Source organism: Periophthalmus magnuspinnatus, chromosome 5, assembly GCF_009829125.3.
Source record: "Periophthalmus magnuspinnatus isolate fPerMag1 chromosome 5, fPerMag1.2.pri, whole genome shotgun sequence".
Classification (NCBI taxonomy): Eukaryota; Metazoa; Chordata; class Actinopteri; order Gobiiformes; family Gobiidae; genus Periophthalmus; species Periophthalmus magnuspinnatus.
This window is the reverse complement of record NC_047130.1, coordinates 16,056,055-16,074,320: the sequence shown is the minus strand read 5'-3', so window position 1 is coordinate 16,074,320 and position 18,266 is coordinate 16,056,055. Positions and strand designations below refer to the sequence as shown.

The 18,266-nt window shown below is 42.5% G+C and overlaps 2 protein-coding genes across 2 annotated transcripts in view; both read right to left on the bottom strand.

Moving 5' to 3' along the window:
- myl6 (myosin, light chain 6, alkali, smooth muscle and non-muscle) overlaps positions 1–18,266 on the bottom strand; it is a 207,088-nt gene that overhangs the window by 135,226 nt on the left and 53,596 nt on the right. The gene's annotated exons all lie outside the window — the stretch shown is intronic.
- The window catches only part of cpne5b (copine Vb), a 163,127-nt gene continuing 146,084 nt past the window's right edge, over positions 1,224–18,266 (bottom strand). Inside the window, exons 18-20 of the mRNA XM_033967231.1 lie at positions 8,687–8,744; positions 5,546–5,619; positions 1,224–1,418 (exon numbers count right to left, since the gene is read on the bottom strand). Of these exons, the coding sequence (XP_033823122.1) occupies positions 1,224–1,418; positions 5,546–5,619; positions 8,687–8,744 (327 nt within the window). The remainder of the gene's footprint in view (positions 1,419–5,545; positions 5,620–8,686; positions 8,745–18,266) is intronic.

Below are 18,266 nucleotides of genomic sequence, written 5' to 3'. Positions count from 1 at the left end.
TGAAAATATGTTTCTTGCGTTTAACTTGGGCCAAACTTGTGGATAGAATTAGCTCTTTGCACAACAGCGCCCTCTACCTCACTGTTAGCATCACTACTTCCTGTTCAGTTTTAGCTCCATGAGGTTTTTGTAGAGTCAAACTAAAATGAATAAATATTTAAGAATCAGACAGTGGACAAAGAGCTGCAGGTGGGTTAGGGGTCAGGGGTCAGAGGGTTAGAGGGTTACGGTCAGGCACTGGACAGGGAGCTGCGGGGGGTTGGGTGGGTCAGGGGTCAGAGGTTAGGGTCAGACAGTGGACAGGGAGCTGAGGGAGGGCTAGGGGTCAGAGGTTAGGGTCAGACAGTGGACAGGGAGCTGTGGGTGGGTTAGGGGTCAGAGGTTACGGGGTTAGGTTAAGACAATGGACAGGGAGCTGTTAAACACTACATAAATAAAATGAATACTTCACCGCAGACAGTTCTGTGTTTACAAAGACACATGTTTGTGTCTCAATGCTAATGCTAATGCTAATGCTAATTTTGAGGCATAATAAATATTAAAAGAGCACCACAAACTGAAGTATTCTACATTTAAAACAGTAGTCTTTGGTTTAATTCATTTACATTTTAAGAGGTTGTTTATTTTATTTTTTTATGGTTTTAATAGAAGTTAGCATAAGCTTTGAGACACAGTGAGTTAGCTAGCATGCTACTGTGCACAGAGTCAGTTCTCCTTAGTGTGATGTCATCAGTATGAGACTTTTTTTTTGAGAATTTTTAAACTTTTCCTCACAAACTGCTTCAAGATTGCGATAAAAATATAATTTATATTTACAACCGGTATAATCCCGCCAAAGAAAAGTAAAAATGACCCAGAGAATCATCCAAACCTGTCATACAAACTTTAACACTATGGAAACAGGCCTTAGTCTTTTAAAAGGGGAAAGAAAGAAATTGTTCGCCTGAAACTCATGAATATATTTGAATTTGATCAGATAAAAGTCCTGTCTCCATCCTCATTGTTCACAAAACAGAGAGAGGTAAAGGACAGACCAAAAACACAAGCCATCAAGGTAACAAGGAATCAAGGAAACAAGGATGCAAAATAGTCCTCCTGAGACTCCTCCTGTCTGGAAGCAGCCCCTCCCCGTGTTAGTGTTTGTATGTTAGCTTTCTGTGTTAGCGTCCCTGTGTTAGCATCCCTGTGTTAGCTCGTCTGTGGGTCATCCTCGCTCAGTTCGGTCAGATTTGCGTGTGGTGGTGCGGGTGTCCAGTAGGGGGCGTGTAAGGCGGGGGGGCGGGGTTGGGTTTGATGCCTCGACTCTTCATGTACGAGATGAACTGGTCCGGGATCTCAGCCAAAACGTCCTTCGCCAGACGCGCCATACTCAAAACGTGGTTCCCCGTGCGGTCCATGTAGTCTCTGAACGGGACAAACTGGAGGGGAGACGGAGAAAGAGGGAAGGAAGGGAAAGAAGGAGGAGAGAAACAGGGAGGGGGGGTGGGGAGAGAGAGAGAGAGAAAGAGAAAGAGGGAGGAGGGAGAGAGGGGGGGAGAGAGACAGAGAAGGGGGAGAGAGGGAGACAGGGAGGGGGACAGAGAGAGAGAGACAGAGAGGGGAGGAGAGAGGGAGACAGGGATGGGGAGAGAGAGACAGAGAGGGGAGGAGAGAGAGAGAGGGATAAAGGGGGGAGAGAGAGAAAGTGGGACCAAAGAGAAAGAGAGACAGGGGAGAGAGGATGGGGGCAGAGAGAGACAGAGAGGGGAGGAGAATGAGAGGAACAAAGGGGGGAGAAAGAGGGAAGAGAGAGAGAGGGGGTAGGAGAGAAAAGGGAGGAAAGAGAGTGTGAGAGAGGGGAGAGAGAGAGTGTGAGAGAGGGGGAGAGACAGAGAGGGGAGGAGAGAGAGATGAGACGGGGAAAGAGAGAGAGACAGAGAAGGAATAGAGAGAAAAAGAGGGATGGGGACAGAGAGGCGGGGGAGAGACAGAGGGGAAGGATAGAGAGAGAGAGAGAGATGGAGGGGGCATAAAGAGACAGTGCAAGGAAAGAGACAGAGGGAGAGAAGAGAGAGACAGGCGGGGTGGAGAAATGGAGAAAAAAAAGCGAGAGAAGAGAGTTAGTGGGCTGCAAATCCAGACTGATATCCCTCTGTATTTTTTCATACAGCCTGGTGCAGTGTCGTCATGATTCTAACATTTCAAACTTGATTTTGATACCAAGGAATAGACTTGATACTCGATACCGATCCCATATCACAAAGATAAAAACTGTCTTTCTTTAGACGATAAACTGTGACGTTCCACATTAAATGGTAGAACTTTGTTTGCTTTGTTTGATACCTGACAAAAATGAGTATCTAGTTTAGATACTAGTTTTAGCATTGATTAGTATCTGAATTTTGATCCTTTTCCTCGAGCCTTATATGGGGCATTAAAGAGGGGGTATTTACCTCTATGGGGCATTAAAGAGGGGGTATTTACCTCTATGGGGCATTAAAGAGGGGGTATTTACTTCTATGGGGCATTAACTGTAACACAAAACATATTTAGATCACAATGTTTCCTTTTATTATTTTAAAAATCCTATATTCACCCCAAACAACGTATTGTGTGTATATTTAATAAGTCTCCCCTCCCTTTCCTCTCTGTGCTAAGTCACTCCCCCTTCAGAGCACTATCACAACACAATCAGCTGCATCCCACTAATGAAACTACTGCATCACATCAGGTTTGACAAGTTGATGTGTACAGTTTTGTATCATGTTTTTGTATCTTTATGGAGAATTGTCGTGTGGAGCATGGGTGATGTAGACTTGTGGGCGGAGCCTCGTACAGACTCATACTGCTAACCATAAGGAGGGTTTGAATAGAGCCTCGGAGAGATCTCTAGATTACTCAAACATGCATGGATGACATCTAAAACCTCTTCAGACATGTTTTTGATGAGGAACAGTGTTAGAACTTGGGAGAAAGCTGCAAAAAAATCCATTCCATAGCACCTCCTCTTTAAGTAGAAAGCAGCACAAAGTAAGTTGCGATGGCTTCTCTTGATTCTTATTACTCTGAGTTGTTTTGTAAAGATATTTGAGCATCGTTAAACATTTTACAAAAGACTTTTTCTGTCCCCTCTAAACATCTCCTCCTCTGCTCTTTCTCTGGGGAACATCCAGAGCTCAGATTAGCAACAAACACGAGGCTTAAGATGCTTCTATGTCCCAAAACAGATCGCATCCATTTCCTCTAAATCTATCTCCCAATTTAGTCACATTTTTCTGTTCAAACCTCCTCACTTAAAGGTGCTGTACCTGATTTGTACTGTCTTAAAACATGAAACACAAAACTAGTTCATTTTATAAGCACTTCTCCCAACCAGACCAGAGCAGAGTTTAGAGTCATGGTAAAGCTAACAACAACCAGCATGCTAACGTACACCTCCTGAATATTGGACAATAAAGCACTATAATGAGATGCAGACAGCACACAGCGGACTTATTTTGACTCCAAGACCTGCTTATACAGTGTATTTGTACAAGGCCAGGGCACATTTATTCAGGCATAAATGGAGCCCGTCTGTCCTTGTTCACTACATCTCCAGTTTTTTTATTTTTTTTTTAAGTTTTTATAATAGTAAAACATGTCTTTGAGGGGAGAAAATAATAAAAATGTAATAGAGGAGGCTGAGAATATTACCAGTTTGAGAGACGTCTTAAATGAGCAGTGAAATCATAAAACTCCTGTCCTCTGTTTGGACCTTTGTTTTGCTGCTGATTTTCAAAATGTTTCAAATCAATAACATCTGCAGCTTTTTACCGTCTAAAATCATTGCAAAAGTAAACTGTCAAAGCCAGACTTAGAGAGACTTATCCATGCATTTGTCTTCAGTAGGTTAGACTACAGTAACGCCCGACTCACTGGCCTCTCCAAACGAGCCTTAAGACAGCTGCAGTACATTCAGAACACTGCTGCTCGAGTCATGACTAGAACCAGGAAGTACTTCACACGTGTCCTGTGGCTCAGGTCTATGGCTCCTGTGGCTCAGAGACTTTAAAGCAGCTCTGTGTGTGAACAAGTCTCTCCATGGACCAGCACCAAAGAACATCTCCCACATGAGCCACATGAACCATCTCACACTGAGGAATAAACCGGGACTAAACCAGGACTGAACCAGGACTAAACCAAGATAAAACCAGGAAAAAAACAGGACAAAACCAGGACTAAACCAGGACTAAACCAGGACTAAACCAGGACTAAACCAGGTCTAAACCAGGACTAAACCGGGACTAAACCAGGACTAAACCAGGACTAAACCGGGACTAAACCGGGACTAAACCGGGACTAAACCGGGACTAAACCGGGACTAAACTGGGACTAAACAAGGACTAAACCGGGACTAAACCGGGACTAAACCAGGACTAAACCGGGACTAAACCGGGACTAAACCAGGACTAAACCAGAATTAAACCAGGACTAAACCAAGACTAAACCAGGACTAAACCGGGACTAAACCGGGACTAAACCAAGACTAAACTGGGACTAAACCGGGACTAAACCAGGACTAAACCAGAATTAAACCAGGACTAAACCAAGACTAAACCAGGACTAAACCGGGACTAAACCAGGACTAAACCGGGACTAAACCGGGACTAAACCAGGACTAAACCAGAATTAAACCAAGACTAAACCGGGACTAAACCAGAATTAAACCAGGACTAAACCAATACTAAACCAGGACTAAACCGGGACTAAACCAGGACTAAACCAGGACCAAACCAGGACTAAACCAGGACTGAGCCAGAATTAAACCAGGGCTAAACATGGGGAGTCAGTGTTTGAGTTTTGTGCAGCTAAAACCTGGAACAGTTTTCCTGAAGATGTGAGACAGGCCTCTACTTTGACAATGTTTAAATCCAGACTCAAACGGTTCTGTTTATCTGTGCATACGACTGAAAGGGTTTTATTCTGCCTCTTCTCTTTTAATGTTACTTTTATGATGATTATTTATTATTTTAATGTCTTTCTTATTCTGAAAAGCTCTTTGAATTACTTTGTGGGCCAATTGTGCTGCAGATAAACTTTCTATGTCTTCAATCCCTTGGTCTCAGGCTGAACCAAATCCATTGCCTGAGATCCAAAATACACATTTGAGTGCTGTACTTCAGTACTTTTACTCAGATGTGAGTCTGGTTACCGGTGAATCTCCCTTTGTTCACATGGGCGTGATTGACAAGTGGACTGGCCAATCAGGGACATGCTTGGCCCGTCTGGATCAAAACAAACATGGCCACTTATGAGGAAAAAGAAAAGACAAAATATCATAGAGGACTGAAACACATGGAGGATTAAACTAAACTCTGTTCATCTGAGGAGAGGAAAGTGTAATTTTGCTCAAAACAATGAATAACCAATGAGCTTCGTTTCACCTGCATCACTGAAATAAACAAATCTGATTGGCCAGCTGTTTTTGGTTCTGGCTTGAGATGCGACAAAGGGAGTGGAGACCAAACCTAAACCAGCAGAGTGTGGGAGCTGCAGTGCATGTTAGATTACAGCAGGGGGCAGTCACCTGAACGATGTCTCTCTCTGCGAGTCGCCCCCTGGAGGACACTCTGATATCATCTCCATCCAGCTCCACCATCGCTGTAACACACAAAGCACAAAATCAGCACAGTTTCATGTTGACACCACAACACCGAACTCAACGCATGCATTTTGCCTGGATTGTTGCGTCATAGGTAAAACTACAGATTTCTTCAACACAGCTTTGAGTCCATAAACCATCACGGGACTCATTCAGTCAATCTGTGTTAACAACAAACACATGGCTTTGCTAGCATACCATTCACACAGAATAAGTTCATTAGTTTACTTTCTAAATGTTAATTCCCGTTGCTGACAGCAGAGGGAGCTCCAACACATCCTGCAGACAGAAAATGTGAAGTGCTGATCGTAAAGTGACCAAAAGCAGGTTTAAATGCGCCAGACACGTTCTTTAAGGGAGACCACAGAGGAGGATTTTCTGCCTCTTAAGTCTTGGCCCAGTCTCTAATCCAAAAACCCGCTCCAGGCATGTTTTTCACGCCTGACGATTGCACATATCAGTGTTATACAGTACATACAAAATAAGCATATATGTAAATTTATAAGGACTAGGTCAGACCCATGACGATTTAACTGTAGAAAGAAATCTGGCTCAAAATGAAGCATCGTAGACATTAACATGAGCGGGTCTGAGTCCAATTTAGTCCTACACGGTATTTACTTCTATGAGGTATTAAAGAGGTGGTATTTACTTCTATGAGGTATTAAAGAGGTGGTATTTACTTCTATGAGGTATTAACTGTAACACATAGCATATTTAGATCTCCATGTTTCCTTTTATTGTTTTGAAAATGCTGTATTCACCCAAAACAACACATTCACATGTTTTATAAGTTTCACTGAGTCCCGCCTCCCTCTGCTCTCTGTGCTAAGTCACCCCCCTTCAGAGCACTATCACAACACAATCAGCTGCATCCCACTAATGAAACTACTGCACATCACATCAGGTTTGTCAAGTTGCTGTGTACAGTTTTGTATCATGTTTTTGTATATTTATGGAGAATTGTTGTTTGGGAGCATGGGTGACGCAGGCTTGTGGGCGGAGCCTCGTACATGGTCGCACTGCGAACTGTACTGAGCTTTGTTTTAACACAATCTGACCAGAAACATTTACCTTATCTGAACTACAACAGGTGAGCTGATTTGTGCTGTCAAACAAGCCCCTCTCAAATAATGCTACAGTCACAAACTAGCTAGCATTAGCATTAGCGTTAGCCAACAGTCTTTCAGTTAGTCACTGTCACCTTTTTGTGCAAACTCAAACCCTTAATTGTCAGGTGGGAGCATGGGTGATGCAGGCTTGTGGGCGGAGCCTCGTACAGAATCGTACTGCTAACTGTAAGGAGGGTTTGAATAGAGCCCGGGAGAGCTCTCTAGATTACTCAAACATGCATGGATGACATCTAAATCTGATGACATCTTCAGACATGTTTTTGAGGAGGGAACATGGGAGAAAGCTAAAAAAAAAAAAGTTGTTATTTTTCTGAATGGTCAAACCCACTCAAATGCCAGACAGAAACACGCCAACTATAGTCTGGGAATCTGACTCACAACCTTCTTTGCCGTGAGGTGAGTGCTAATTTGAGCGCCCGTGTGTCACAGTGGTACAACTGAAGCTTTAATAACACTCTTACATAAATACCAGGGGATGCGGCGTCTCCTCTGCCTCTGTGTGTAATTTCAAATCAGCTGCGCTCAGAAGAATCACAAACCGCTCATTAACCTCTTGTTCCCTGTATAGATCCACCCCCACGGCTAATTATGCTAACTGTGCTAATCGTGCTAACTCCAGTCTATGGGGGATGTCTAAGGTTTGAGCTGTAACACAATGTGAGACAGGAGAGAGCAGTTAAAGGCACTCTAGCTCGTTTTTACCTGATTAAAAACACGACAAACAGAACTAGTTCATTCTAAACAGTTAAACAGTATTCCTCACTGACCTTATGCATTCAGAGCATCCTAATTACTCACAGAGATGAGCTTACAAGCACTTTTCACAACTTTTTAGAGCAGCGTTTTGGAGTCACGGTAAAGCTAACAACGACTAGCATGTTAGCTGCGCACTTCCATTCCATCCATGGCACACAGTCAACTCAATTTGACCTTTTATTCTAAATGGCTGTGATGAGACATGGTTTAGTCCAAGTTTAGTCTTAGTTTAGTCCAAGTTTAGTCCAAGTTTAGTCCAGGTTTAGTCCAGATTTAGTCCAGGTTTAACCCAGATTTAGTCCAGGTTTAGTCCAGGTTTAGCCCAGGTTTAGTCCAGATTTAGTCCAGGTTTAGCCCAGGTTTAGTCCAGGTTTAGTCCAAGTTTAGCCCAGGTTTAGTCCAGGTTTAGCCCAGGTTTACTCCAGGTTTAGTCCAAGTTTAGTCCAGGTTTAGTCCAGGTTTAGTCCAGGTTTAGTCCAACTTTAGCCCAGGTTTAGTCCTGGTTTAGTCCAGGTTTAGTCTAAGTTTAGTCTAAGTTTAGTCCAGGTTTAGTCCAGGTTTAGTCCAAATTTAGTCCAGGTTTAGTCCAGGTTTAGTCCAGGTTTAGTCCAGGTTTAGTCCAGGTTCAGTCCAGGTTTAGTCCAAGTTTAGCCCAGGTTTAGTCCAAGTTTAGCCCAGGTTTAGCCCAGGTTTAGTCCAAGTTTAGCCCAGGTTTAGCCCAGGTTTAGCCCAGGTTTAGCCCAGGTTTAGTCCAGGTTTAGTCCAGGTTCAGTCCAGGTTTAGTCCGGGTTTAGTCCAAGTTTAGCCCAGGTTTAGTCCAAGTTTAGCCCAGGTTTAGCCCAGGTTTAGTCCAAGTTTAGCCCAGGTTTAGCCCAGGTTTAGTCCAAGTTTAGCCCAGGTTTAGTCCAGGTTTAGCCCAGGTTTAGTCCAAGTTTAGCCCAGGTTTAGTCCAGGTTTAGTCCAGGTTCAGTCCAGGTTTAGTCCAGGTTCAGTCCAGGTTCAGTCCCAGTCTTGCAGAGGCGTTCAGGTGTAAACACAGCCATCGTTCACAGTAAAAGTATATAAAGTTCTTCTGCAGTTTGGTGCTGGTATTTTCTTTTCCAACAGAAGCAGATGCAGCAGATGGTACAGAATATATCAAACTTAAATGTGAACATAAAATTGTCCAAAATTTTACCGTCAAACTCGGCCTGTCCCACTCCCACGATGATGATGGACATGGGCAGTTTGGCCGCCTGCAAAACACAAACAAGAGGAAGATAAAAACATTTCAACTATAAAACAGGACGTTTGAGACATGATGGATCTAAAAATCACAAAGACGACGTGTGATTCCACTTCAGTTTTACACCTGAATATTCCTTTGCAAAACACTGGTATTGAATATCGGCACGATCCAGGAACTTTTACTCTGTCTGGTATGGGCTCCATAGTATCGGCTCCATGAAAGAAGGAGCCTGATTTGTCTGTTATTAATGTTCATATCTTGATTTACAGACACAATAGTGAAATAAAAACCCCAGGATCATGAAGAGCCGGTTAATATGAACATTTAAGACCAAAATGATGAGTCTGACAGCAGCAGTTACAGAGAGAGGGGTTATAGTTTTTCAATAGAAAGTGAATTGGAGTCAGATTCGATGGAGCCCATGATCATTTTAAGTCTTTATAGAAGCTTTAAACATAAACAGTTAAAGGCATACTATGGAACTTTCTTGTTGCTCTACCTGGAATGTTCCACACTATGGACTTTCACATTTATAAAGAAGAAGGCACTGTCAGGCAAAGTTACAGGTCAGATCTCTGGAGAGGCGACAGAAGTTCTAGAAGTTTTTAGAAAACTGGACCTACAGACACAGTCAAACATCCAACCATCTCTCCATCTAAAGGTCTATATATCCCCCTCTGCATTTGACCCATCCTTCAGTGTCTCTAGATTACACCTGCATTTGACCCATCCTTCTGTGTCTCTAGATTACACCTGCATTTGACCCATCCTTCTGTGTTTCCGGTTTAAATCTGCATTTGACCCATCCTTCTGTGTATCTAGATTACACCTGCATTTGACCCATCCTTCAGTGTTTCCGGTTTAAATCTACATTTGACCCATCCTTCAGTGTCTCTAGATTACACCTGCATTTGACCCATCCTTCAGTGTCTCTGGCTTACTGTGAGGAGCAGTGGACCCATATCCAGGTCTGGGTCTAGTCTTTGTCAGGAGCTGGAGCATTTGACCCATTGTGCTGTTTCAGGCGATGAGACTCAGGGAGAACATGCAAACTCCACACAAAGAGGCTTGGGGGACATGGGAGTTGAAGCCAGAACCTTCTCGCTTTGGGGCAGGAGTTCTATCCCACAACCTCCTCACTGCAGGGAGGAGCAGGGAGTCACACACTCCACAGATGCATTATGGGTAAAGTCAGTGTGATTATCGGGAGCAGGCTCCTGTCAGAATGTCCTCCCACGCTACGCTCTCATCCCTCTCTCCTCTTTCACTCCTCTATTCCCCAGTCTCCTAGTCCGCCTCTCTCCTTCTCCCCCTCCACCCCTCTCTCAACTCATCTTTCTCTACTCTTTTCTTAAGTACTTCCTCCTTCTCTCCCTCTCCTTCACTTCTCTCTTCTGCTCCCTTCTCTTTCATCCCTGTCTTTACAGCTCACTCTCTCCCCAACTCTTGCCTCCCTCTCTCTCCTTTTCACTCCTCTACTCCCTCTCTTTTCTTTTGCTGCTCCTCCTGCATCTTCCTTTTCTTCTTTTTCTCCCTCGCTCCTTTTCCTTTGTATGTCTAACTCGTTTTCTTGCTCTCTCTCTCTCATTCTTTCAATTCTTAATATTTCCTCCCTTTCTACTGTTCCTTTATTCTGACTCTCTATATTTTCTCTCTCACCTTCTGTTGTTGTTCTCTTTCTTCTGACTCTCTCTGTTTTGTCTCTTACTTTTTATTGCCCTATTTCTATCCTCCTCTTATTTTCTCTTCCTTATGCAACACGGCTCTTTACAGAATTTGAACGTGGCTCATTACAGAAAGCAGCTCCCTATAGAACACGGCTCCCTATAGAACACGGCTCCCTATAGAACACGGCTCTTTATTGAATGCAGCTCTTTGCAGAACATGGCTCTTTATGCAACACGACTCTTTACAGAAATCAGCTACTTATAGAACGTGGCTCTTTGCAGAATGCGACTCTTAACAGAACACGGCTACTTATAGAACTCGGCTCTTTATAGAACGTGGCTCTTTATATAACGTGGCTCCCTATAGAACACGGCTCTTTATAGAACACTGTAGCTCTGAATGAAGCCACAGAGACGGAGAGAGAGCATAGAGAGAGAGAGAGAGAACACTCCGGGTGGGACTCTCCTCTCTGCAGATAAACGCCCAAACAGGAAGAAGAGGAGACGGGTTTTGTACTGAGGAGGAAGAGGAGATAGATCTGCAGTAGTGTAGGCAGAACAGAGGTGTTTAAAGTGTTTAAAGTGCAGTTTTCACTTCATGACCTGGTTCAGTCCTGGTTTACTCCTGGTTTAGTCCTGTTTTAGTCCTGGTTTAGTCCTGGTTTAGTCCTGGTTTGGTGCTGGTTTAGTCCTGGTTTGATACTGGTTTAGTCCTGGTTTAGTCCTGGTTTGGTCCTGGTTTAGTCCTGGTTTGGTCCTGGTTTAGTCCTGGTTTAGTCCTGGTTTAGTCCTGGTTTAGCCCTGTTTTAGTCCTGTTTTAGTCCTGGTTTAGTCCTGGTTTGGTGCTGGTTTAGTCCTGGTTTGATACTGGTTTAGTCCTGGTTTAGTCCTGGTTTGGTCCTGGTTTAGTCCTGGTTTAGTCCTGGTTTAGTCCTGGTTTAGTCCTGGTTTGGTCCTGGTTTAGTCCTGGTTTAGTCCTGGTTTAGTCCTGGTTTGGTCCTGGTTTAGTCCTGGTTTAGTCCTGGTTTGGTCCTGGTTTAATCCTGGTTTAGTCCTGGTGTAGTCCTGGTTCAGTCCTTGTGTAGGCCTGTGTTTGTTCTGGTTTAGTTCTGGTCACACAGGAGGAGCTTGGAATAGAGCCACTGCTCCTCCACGTGGAGAGGAGCAACTGAGGCTCGGGCGCGTGTTCCTGATGCCTCCTGGATGCCTCCCTGGGGAGGAGCGCCCTGGAGAAGACCCAGGACACGCTGGAGGGACTATGTCCATCGACTGGCCTGGGAACGCCTTGGGGTCCGACCGGAGGAACTGGAGGAAGTGTCTGGGGTGAGGGAAGTCTGGGAGTCCCTGCTTGGACTGCTGCCCCCACGACCCAGCCCCAGATAAAAGGAAGAACATGTGTAGATTTCATGTTTGTAATTCTGACTTGTTTGGTGGACTTTATCTGTGCTAAATATTTGTGAGAGTTTGACATCAGTTAAGTGTCAGTCTATGAAAAAAGTACAAAAATAGAGGAAGTAATTCTGAGTTATAAAACAGGATCCCTCTGTGTCATCAACACTCAAACACAAGGGTAATTTAAGCCTTAACGACTGTACAGTTCTGACCCTTGTTAACATTATGGTTGCTAGGTAACAGTTATAGAATTGCCTTCACTTTAGTAAAAAAAACACTAAAATACAATGTTTTTGTGACATGAGCAGTCTGCTGTGGATTTTTAAGTAAACAAACTGTAAAAATCCACATATGTTCCCTGAGTGTCGGTTTAGGTAAAAGATGGTTGAAAAAATACAAACTATGGAACATGTGATTAATGCCGTTCGACCCAAATTGTATGCCATTTGTTTGGCCTGCAGGTGGCGCTCCCGTTTTGTGCCTGTGGGGGTGACATATAAAGGTGTGTTGGCCCCACGGTACAAGGACAATGTTTTTTGACCATGAAATTTAAATGCAGTTTGGTCCTTTAGTTTAGTGCTTTTACACCTTCAAGGAACTTTACATCAAGGAAACTCACCCATTCACACACACAGAGCTGGGTTAAGTGTCTTGCCCAAGGACACAACAGCAGCATTCTTGTGTGTAAATAAAGTTTTGTTGTAATAATGGGAGTCAGACATCAGAGAGTCAGACATGGCGCCCGGTGTTTGAGCAAATCTCAGTGGCAGAGGTTCAGTTTGGCCACAACAAACACGGAGCCCAAAACACATGTTCATCTTCATAAATGAGCCACCAAACTTAGACTCTGCTTTAGACTCTTTCTTAGACTCTTTTTTAGACTCTGCTTTAGACTCTTTTTTAGACTCTTTCTTAGATTCTGCTTTAGACTCTTTTTTAGACTCTGCTTTAGACTCTTTTTTAGACTCTGCTTTAGACTCTTTTTTAGACTCTGCTTTAGACTCTGCTTTAGACTCTGCTTTAGACTCTTTCTTAGACTCTGCTTTAGACTCTTTCTTAGACTCTGCTTTAGACTCTTTCTTAGACTCTGCTTTAGACTCTTTCTTAGACTCTGCTTTAGACTCTGCTTTAGACTCTTTCTTAGACTCTGCTTTAGACTCTTTCTTAGACTCTGCTCTAGATTCTTTTTAGACTCTGCTTTAGACTCTTTCTTAGACTCTGCTTCAGACTCTTTCTTAGACTCTGCTTCAGACTCTTTCTTAGACTCTGCTTTAGACTCTTTCTTAGACTCTGCTTTAGACTCTTTCTTAGACTCTGCTCTAGATTCTTTTTAGACTCTGCTTTAGACTCTTTCTTAGACTCTGCTTCAGACTCTTTCTTAGACTCTGCTTTAGACTCTTTCTTAGACTCTTTCTTAGACTCTGCTTTAGACTCTTTCTTAGACTCTGCTTTAGATTCTTTTTAGACTCTGCTTTAGACTCTTTCTTAGACTCTGCTTCAGACTCTTTCTTAGACTCTGCTTTAGACTCTTTCTTAGACTCTGCTTCAGACTCTTTCTTAGACTCTGCTTTAGACTCTTTCTTAGACTCTGCTTTAGACTCTTTCTTAGACTCTTTCTTAGACTCTGCTTTAGACTCTTTCTTAGACTCTGCTTTAGATTCTTTTTAGACTCTGCTTTAGACTCTGCTTTAGACTCTTTCTTAGACTCTGCTTCAGACTCTTTCTTAGACTCTGCTTTAGACTCTTTCTTAGACTCTGCTTTAGATTCTTTTTAGACTCTGCTTTAGACTCTGCTTTAGACTCTTTCTTAGACTCTGCTTTAGACTCTTTCTTAGACTCTTTCTTAGACTCTGCTTTAGACTCTTTCTTAGACTCTGCTCTAGATTCTTTTTAGACTCTGCTTTAGACTCTGCTTTAGACTCTTTCTTAGACTCTGCTTTAGACTCTTTCTTAGACTCTTTCTTAGACTCTGCTTTAGACTCTTTCTTAGACTCTTTCTTAGACTCTGCTTTAGACTCTTTCTTAGACTCTTTCTTAGACTCTGCTTTAGACTCTTTCTTAGACTCTGCTCTAGATTCTTTTTAGACTGAAACAGAAACAAATATGGAACTCTGCTCCAAATTAGCCCCTATAACTGCTCTAGCCTCGATGACCTTCATTTGGAGCTGAAAGCTGTGGGTGACGTCACACTCACTTAGTCCACTTCTTTACACAGTCTGTGGTCTAGATATAAACTTTTATAAAAGACACATATTCACAGTTTGAACTTGAATGCTCCATAATGCTGTGCATATGTAAAAGTCTCTCCTTCCTCCACAAACACCTGCTCCTCTGTGGTCCACGCAGAGACAGAGGAGAGAGATAAAGTCCTGGACTCCGTTTCCCAGAAGGCCGAGCAGCAGGCAAGATCTTAAAAGGAAGGTGTGGCTGTTCTGTGCATTTCACTAACAGTCGCAAATTCCCTTTAAACCCAGTCTGCTGAGTTCAGAGCGCCGCCCGGAGGAGGAGGAATGAAATAAATAAATAAAAAGAAATACTCACAAAACAAAACCTGATCTAAAATTCGCTGGGGACAAACCAGATCTGCTGTTTATTTACCCACAAAATATTCCTCTCATATTGAAATCACGCTCGTATTTGAAAAACAGGAAACGAAACTGTGACCCAAAGGACTGGAAAAGTTGCACATAATGTTAGTATTTTTATAATAACTTTTACAAAATAATTCTACCATAGTGGTGTTTATGAACGTGACACACCGCACAGCAAAACCTAAAAGCGCTGTACCGGATTTTTCTGTCTTAAAAACATAAAAAAACTGAACAAGTTAATTTAAAACAGTTTGGTCCAAAGTTACTCCTCACTGACCTTATGCATTTAGAATTTCAAAATTATCCAGTGTTGAGTTTATAAGCACTTTTCACAACTCTGAGTAGAGACCAAAGCAGAGTTTTGTTGTGACAGTAAAGCTAAAAACACCTGGTGGTGAGCATGTTGACAGTGCACTTCCTGATTCTATCTATTTGTCTATCTATCTACATAATACAGGGGGGTCCAAACTGTGGTCCAGGGGCTAAATGCAGCCCTCAGACCAGTTTTTATTGGCCCTCAGACCTGCTGAACCGGCCCAGTTGTTCATAAGCAGCACTTTTAACAGCAAATTAAACTATTTCTACCACTATAACCTGAAACATCACATTGCATCATGACACAGACCTAAAGTGAATATGTTTCAGGCCTTATTAACACACAGCGGCTCTGTTAAAGCTGTGTGTAAAGCACCGCACTGAACACCATCTTCGATATTCGATAAAAAAAAGTTTGGGCACCTCTGACATAATAGCTCCAAATTAAATTCATCAAGGCTAGTTATAGGACAGTTATAGCGGCTAATCTACAACACAGTTCCATATTTGGAATTTTGACTGTGAGTATCATAGCAACCAAAGAGCCAATCCAGAGCGAGGTTGTTAAAGGTAACGCCCCTTCCCGCCTGCACCACTGGTTTAACGGGGAGCGGGCGCTTAGCAACACTGTCAATCAAACCTGTTGCTAACGCTGGCAGGACCAACCTCAGGGTTAAAAGTGTTAAAGAGAGGGGACCCAGAAAGTGAATTTTGAGTCAGAGTTGATGGATCCCACGCTCACTTCCTGTTTGGGACGTGGCGGTTAGCAGGTTAGCTATGTCCATTTATATAAACAGTCATGGTAAAGATTTAGAAGTTGCTGGAGAGGACGGACCTGCTCCCCTCCAGTTTCTGCCTCGACTCTTGTGAATTTGGGCTGAACCGAAACATCCAGGTCTGATCTCATTGTGTTCGTAGTTTCTCTTTAGTTTGATTCGTGATTGTTTATGGCTCCAAACATCTCTGTTAACAGCTGATGTTAGTTTATGCCAATACTGACGTGGAGGAGACAGTGGCATCATTACACAAACATAACACAGAAGTATAGAAGTCTGTATAAAACATTAAAACAGGAGCAGGTGTGAGTATAAATGTTCATTACCAGATTATTAAAGTGCATTTGTGGTACGAGAGTCTCCATTTTTGAACGCCCTTGAAATATGTTCCATTTTGTGAAGCAAAAACAGCCAAAAGACCTTCTCTCCATCTCATTTCTTGTGCGGCTGGTCCTTATCAATGATTAACAAGCAGGTGAGGCACTGAGGCAGAACGTCGTCCTTATAAATACATTTTATCACTATATTTCATACAGAGCTGTGTAGTGCCTCAGGTCTGATCCATAGTAAAAGTCAAAGTTAAATCTGTCAACTGGACAAAAAGTTGTAGGATTGTTGTAGTTGAAGGATTGTCTTTCCTAACAAAAAATGCTTGTTAATTGGGAGTTAAAGAAGCAATTTTTGTTAGGAAAGACGATCCTTCCTTAAACAGGAATGGAGGCCTGAGACGTCACCTCTCCCACATCTATAACTCCACCTCAGACCCAAAGCAAACCAAGGAAACAAAGAAAACAATAGAGCAAGCCAGTAGGCCTATTAAGGCTGAAACTGTAAACTAAAGCTGTTTATAGTTTCAGTGTAGTTAGCTCCTCCCTTCAGACAGATATAAGGCAGTGTCCAGCAGTAATCTGACCACAACAGAGGAAGCAGCTTGGATGAGCAGCCAAACGTCTTCACTCCTAAAACATTTTGTCCAGTTGACAGATTAAACTTTGGCTCTTTCATACAGAGCCGTTCTCTTCTGAGACAGCAATGGACAACCCACTTTTCCATTTGAATCACTGACATACATCTTCAGAGTTCGCTCTCAAGGTGAGACGCCTCTTTAAATCAGAGCTGACTTTTGCTAAAGTCCTGTCATTTTGTTTTCTTATGTCTGAAACTGAAGGACGAGTCTTTATGCTCAGATATGTGAAGTGTCCAGGGATGAGACTGTGGATCAGCTCTGGTTTCACCGAGCCACAGCTGATTTTTGACTTAATTCAAACCCTGATATTTTACCGTCTCCATCTGATTTATAATTTGAAGCGAATGTGAAGGACAAAACCTTAAATAGTCCACTAAACCTGTTATTTTCAAACAGACACAAAAATGAGCCAAACTGAATCACATCTGACGAAGCTGCAGCAAACACAAATGTTCAGATCATTTAAAGCAGCACTACGGGACTTTTCTGGCAGTGGCTCTGCCCCTGCTCGGCTTCTTGAAACTGATACTGCTTTGCTTATAATGTTCCACAGTATGACATTTAATATGTACATCTCCATGGAGACAAGCTGGTGATGCAAAGTTACAGGTCAGATCTGTGGAGAGGTGGCCACACTCATAATGATACATGTTTTTCAAGGTATTGTTGCAGTAATAAAAAACACACATTATAACACACAATAGAAAATGCCATAGCAGCACATGGAACATTTCATGCAAATCTCCACGGAGACCGGCAGGTGATATCACACACAGGAAAGTTACACAGTGTGACTTTAATATTGTCAACATAAAGCTTTTGTCACTTTAGACCGACTCACAGAGGGAAGAGAAAACATTCAACTTTTACTCATGTAAGAGTAAAAGTATTAAGTCTAAAAAGTGAAATTTTGTATTTAAATCAGACTGTTCAGATCTTTGTCCATGTTCTAGTCGTTTCTTCTCATTGAGCCTCTGAAGTTGTATTTGGAGTGATTCATGTTTGAGTAATCTTTAATCCACTATTTTCAAGACGCCATTTTTGTCAATCTATTCCTGTTTAACCTCCACCTGTACACGCCCACTGTGACGTACACACTTCCTTCTCCAGTTTTATTTTCTTAATCGTTGATACTCATAGGCTTCGGCAGCGTCGCGTAGTCATTTTGGTACAAATGAAACAACATGTGCTGCTCTTGTGTGATGTGCAGTTATCCATAGGGGGCGCTGACAGCACGCGGCGCTTTGTTGTGATGATGTCAGCTCCCATTGGCTACCATTGGGCACCGCATTTTTCTAATGTGGAATTCAGCGGACTTGTTTCATTTATGAAGTGGTTTTAGATGAATATTGTGATTTAAAATGTGTCAATTGTAACATAACGATCCACAGAGATGAGAACTATAATGACACAAACACAACAGGAATGATGACATAAAAGAATCCAAACTTGTAAAAAATACTACAATAAAGACAGAAGTTGTGACGTGAACCATTTAAACTTTCACTTTTACCTCCTAAACGACTCCATATTTGTTTAAAAAGTTTGCTTGTTTTAGAATGACTTTTGCAGAGGAGCAGTGTTTTATTTTGTTTATGAATATGAGCTGGTAATAATCCCATCTGCAGCTAAACTGTCCAAACACTTCTCCAAATGTGAAACTGAAATGTAAACAAAGAGCCGAGACTTTGAGAGACGATAAGTGCTGCAGCTCCGACAGAAACACTGGAAAATTGAAGTAATTAGAGAAGACAAGATGGCCGCTCCAAAGTGCCGTGTTCTGTGCTCCAAACGGGGTTTTTATGTGGAAATATGAACCAG